The following is a 5317-nucleotide window of genomic DNA, read 5'->3' on the forward strand; positions in this document are numbered from 1 at the left end:
CATGTCTGTAGCTGGATCTATCTATGTATATTGTAGGCCAGCTGATCCTGGTGAAATGTGGTCTCGTACTCGAACGTATATCATCATGTTGCAGTCTGTCCTCAGTGGTTACTGCACAGGAGAAGTTCCACTTTATCCGGGGATGTGTTATCACAATCTGGCCAATGACAAGGGAGTAATTCTGCATAACTGTGCTGCAAGCAGGGGTGTGTGTTGTATGTTGGGTTTGGAAATTGGTGCGCATCAAACCTGTGCCAGATGCTGCGTGCATGAGTGTATATAAATCCAGCTCAAAGGGGCAATTAGCAGAAAATAATTATTTCTGGAATGATGGAATTCATATGGAGTATGGCACACTTCACGTCTCACACCGTCTCTGTGTTAATCCCAAGCTTTGTGTTTACCAGCCAGTCTGGCCATGTGTTCATTTATGTTTATATAAATCACCACCTCCTCGCTCCTCTCGCAGACCTCGACCTTCCTTAACTATAAAATACCTCAGCAAGAGCGCAACCACCACATGTTTTTCATAGCAAAATGGCAGAGAACTGAACAAAACGATCATCTGAAGACAACCAGGACACAATATTATGTCTTAAAACAAAAATGGTTGTAGGAAAAAAGATTTCAGATAAGGAAAAGGACAGAACTGGATTGACACCAGTCTTGTATTTCCAAAGAACACAGCACTGCCAGAGCTAACAGGCTACACTTTGACTCTAAGCTAGCTAGCTAACACTCTGACTCTAAGCTAGCTGACACTTTGACTCTAAGCTAGCTTTTTTTCTCTGGAAAATAAGAACATAAACATTTTAATTAGCTAAATTACAATCAGTTGGGGATAAAAATACTTAGCCTGACAACTTTATCTGATGCATTATAGAACACAGTTTGGTATTTTTCTTCATACAATGTCAACAAAAGGTCTATAACAATGTGAAAATATATAAAATTGTTGGAGTACAACCAGGCTTAATTCTCATTGGCTTCATGTTATCTAAAGTCTGACTAACTTCAGTTTAATTGCCCTTCATTTAATGCCATCAGGAATTGATATGCATTTTCTTGTGGCTAATATTAGCAATATGTAACCAAACCTCTGTATTTTCACAGTACGGTTACCAAGGCAATTCCTCTCAGGATTAAACACACATCAAAATTTGATGATTAATTAAAGAATTTTGATTAATATATTCAGTGTCACCGTTACATTTTGTTTCGTGAAAGTAAAATCAAGCATACCAACATGAACGTTTTTGATATTCTGAAAGTTTTAACTCCATATTAGTTTTATTATTAGTTAGACGAACTAGATGGTATCATTAGCATTCCGCCTAATGCACAGTGCCTTTAAATATGACCTAACAGCTCTGGTAGCATAGTCCGTAGTCCTGCTTCAGTCCTGTTAAAACAATAAGGGACTCACCTTTGGCTGGATTACAGCGAATAGGTCTCTTCCAATGACAAGCTCCTGGGCAAAGCAGTAGTGTTCTTTGGACTGGAAAGCAATGCCAAAGAGGCCCACGATGCAGGGGTGGCAGGAGAGGTGTAAGGAGATGCAGTACTCACGCAGAAAGCCCTGCAGCTTAGTTGAGGCTTTAGGCATCACTTTCAAGGCCATGGGAGTCCCTGCAGATCATCCATACCAGACTTATCAGAATATCAACATCACCTTTATTCTGAAGATTTACGAATTACAAACACTTGTGGTTACTGCCTTAGTGAGGTGTTTTTGGATCTTGCTGAATATTTCCTAAATCCTGAAGCATATCTTAAGCTTTTCTGCTATACTCTCATGTCCTGCAGGCCATGAGCCTGACGGCATTGTGCCAACTCGTGCTTGGTCTACACCAACTTGCTCCTTTCTTCTCTTTGGCTCCGCTCTGTCTTTGGTCACCTGAGCTGCACTTACAGTCAATAGAGCTCAGTGAGGCCTCGTACAGCATGCATGCAGGGCTCACTAACTAGTAGTGTTCGCTGTGGTTCAGGTTCAGCTTCATCAGCAGTCCCAGGAACTCCCTAACCACCATCTGCACTGTCAGGGTCACTGCTGTATCTAATTTTCCATTTAGCATACCTCATCTGGCTACAGACGCTGGGCAAAAGTTTGAGTAAGAGTGTGTACAAGCATGGCTGTGCGTGTGTGAATGTTAGTTATAGTTTCCCATTGATGTATTCTTGTGCAGTTATTTTGTGTTTCTTTTTAAGACCTGTCTTAATATTTGATGTTTTTGCGGGTGAAAGACCATCCAATCTGTCACAATGACAATAAAGATATTCTTTATTCAGTGGTTACCACTGTGGACTCACAGCGAGAAGGTTGCCGGTTCAGGCCTTGGTTGGGCGGTGGCTCGAACGGTGGACTTTGTGTGTGGAGTTTGCATGTTCTCCCTGATTATGCATGGGTTCTCTCCAACTCCTACTTCCTCCCACCATTCAAAGACATGCATGTTAGGTTAAGAGGTTTCTCTGAATTGTCCCTAGCAGTGAGAGTGAGTGGGAATGGTTGTCTCTCTGTGCTGGTCCTATGATGGACTGCCCAGGGTGTAACCTGCCTCTCTCATTGCTGGGATATGCTCCATCTTCTCATTACCCTGAATTAGACTAAGTGGTTAAGAAACTAGATGGATGGATGGAAGTTCTTAATCTGGTTCCACTTGAAAAATAGATTTGTTGATTTACAATCAGACAAAGATATTCACAGGTAAAAGTTTTTCATGACAGTTGGATACTAGATATCTTGCCCATGGGGGGTGGGGTTATAAAGAGCTTTACTGAGGTATTAAGGACAGATTTTAGGTACTTTAAAAGAAATTGCCAGTCTAAGAAGTGAACATAACCTTGCTTGTTGTTGTTGCTGGCAGTATTTGGAGCCAGAGGTTATTTGTAATTACTAATACAAGAATCATAAAACACATTTATTCCTTACTTAGAGTTTTACGGATAAGGACATGTAAAAAATGTTAGTGATAGGTAATGCTAGTGTAAACAGCTAAAGCATGTAAACAGAGACAGAGGTTTGAATAATACAAGGTCATACCCCTGAAGCGATGCGTGACCAGGAGCACTTTGCCGTATTTTCCTCGGCCGATCTCCTTGATGATGTTGAAACGTTCCTGGATCTCCAGCTGACTAATGCTCTGCGCCGTCAGCTCCATCAACTCGTCGATCAGGCTGCCATCAGCAAGGTCCAGTTCAATCATCTGGTCAGACAATGTGAAAACATTCTTTTATTTATTCATTGTTAAAGAAGTCTGAGACTATCCTTACGTTTTACACTTAAACGCAACACAATGCCAATTACTTTATTTTAGAAACAAGCATTTCATCATATTACTGTAAGTTTCAGCAAACCACTGCCCCCCCCCTCAGTGACAATCTTCTTAACAATCTGCCTCCAAGTACAGCTCGACCTTTTTTCCTTCAGTTCACAAAATGTTCCACACCATTGATGTAAATCAGCATGAGTGCTTGTGTATTGTATCTGTTGGTGTTTTTTTTTTACTTTTTCTTTTTTTAAAAATCTTCATATATTTATATTTATTGTATCTTCTTTCAGTTTTAAACTATGTCATACATATTCTGAGTTTTGCATCCTGGTCTTTTCTGCACACCAAGTGTTGGATTCAAAATCTTTGCTGTTCAGACTAAACTATTCAAGTTTCCACAGTGATTTATGTGCATATTTTAATAATAATTTCTCAAATGCCGTGGCCCAGAAAGAAGAAGAGGCACTTAATGGTTAAGATGTTTGAGTAATATTGTAATATGTTATTGTCTAAAGATAAAAAGTTCTGTCAATGAATAGTGAGCAGGATCTGGCTTAAGCTCGGTATTAGCATGCTCACAAGCTCAACATTTCAGACCTCTTCGTCATGGTTCTCATTGATTGATATGGACGAAAACTCTGACTGATCATATCGTGGACTTTTTAGTTAAAAACTGCACAAGTTAAACTCCACTCAAGTTTCACTTACTGAATACAACTGATTTACTCTCTTATTATTCTCAGTCACCACTTCCCTAGATATACTGTGCATATATAACCAGATTTCCTTTGTGTAGTGGAAGATCCATCTTTCAGGTGTTTGTGTTGTGAGTCATTCATTTACATTTATATCATGTCTTACTTTGTTTCTGTCAAACTTAAATAGTCTTTAATACAATGTACAGTGTTTCTGAACTGATGTAAACATGCAAATTATAATCAATGTCTACATTTTATTTTACGATAAATAGTCATTTTTATACACCTTTTGTTTAACTTTGTTTTTTATTGCAATGAAACCGTCTTTTCATATAACAATGTACATCCTATGCTATAAATCAGCATGACATAACAGATCATTTTTTTGTACTATAATAGGTGGAGCCATTTTTTAATCATGTTGTTAGATTCATGTTAAGGATTAGACATTAATAACTTCTGGATTCTTACCTTTTTTTTCAAGACTTTATCCCAACACAGTTACTGGAGACTAAGTAACAAGCAGTCCAATCACAAAAAACTCACAAACACACTCACACACGCATGAGAAAAAGCAAGTAATCAATATGCAAGCTGGACGTCGGTCCCTCCACTGCTTCACCTTCACTGCTGCTTCTGCTGCTGCATGGAAGTGTTGCACTGGCTGACGCAGAGCGTTGCTCTTAACTGCTGTGACCGCCCAGAGCCTACTTCAACAGCTGATTACGCCGCCTCTACAAAGTTGCACACACACACACACACACACACACACACATACCTACATATAGAATAATCAGCATGGACATGCACATGTGCTGTGCGCTGGTGAAGCATGCACTTTTCCTAATGAAATTACAAACAAAAATCTACAAACAAAATAGCCTGACATTTGTATTCCTTTCACAAATTTTGGTTTGTTCTTTATGGTATGTGGTCAGCAGGCGAATGTCAAGTCTCATGGATTAAATTAGCAAGGCAATTGCTATGAAGTGGTTGATAGTCAAATTTATTCAAGTCACTCGCAACTCATCGAAGCCTCGATGTATGATCAGGCTCCCTTTGTGTCACATAGGTACACCTTGGGTACTCCCATGGAGTCATTATTTATGACCCAGGACTTCTTATTGTATGTTGTAGAACTCCCTAGATGTTGGTAACCGATGAGATGACAATGTGGTAGAGGAGCCTGTTCCCCATGTTTGGAATAACATCTAATAAGTGCTATGATCCTTTCAGAGCTTTAAACATTTCTTACATTTTTGTTCTACAATCATTTATTAAGTAAAATAAGTGTAGGCTAGTATAGATTATAAAGACGTGGGGAGGATTCTTTCAATAGGAAGGCTGAGT

At 39.3% G+C, this 5317-nt stretch overlaps 1 protein-coding gene across 1 annotated transcript in view; it reads right to left on the minus strand.

The window, feature by feature from the left end:
- Nucleotides 1–4576, minus strand: part of LOC306754765 (serine/threonine-protein kinase SBK1) — a 5793-nt gene extending 1217 nt beyond the window's left edge. The window contains exons 1-3 of the mRNA XM_079238845.1: nt 4439–4576; nt 3041–3203; nt 1427–1629 (exon numbers count right to left, since the gene is read on the minus strand). Of these exons, the coding sequence (XP_079094971.1) occupies nt 1427–1629; nt 3041–3203 (366 nt within the window). The 5' untranslated portion in view covers nt 4439–4576. The remainder of the gene's footprint in view (nt 1–1426; nt 1630–3040; nt 3204–4438) is intronic.
- Between the last annotated feature and the right edge of the window lie 741 nt (nt 4577–5317).

The sequence above is a fragment of the Telmatherina bonti genome, assembly GCF_933228915.1.
Source record: "Telmatherina bonti genome assembly, chromosome: 4".
Taxonomy (NCBI): Eukaryota; Metazoa; Chordata; class Actinopteri; order Atheriniformes; family Telmatherinidae; genus Telmatherina; species Telmatherina bonti.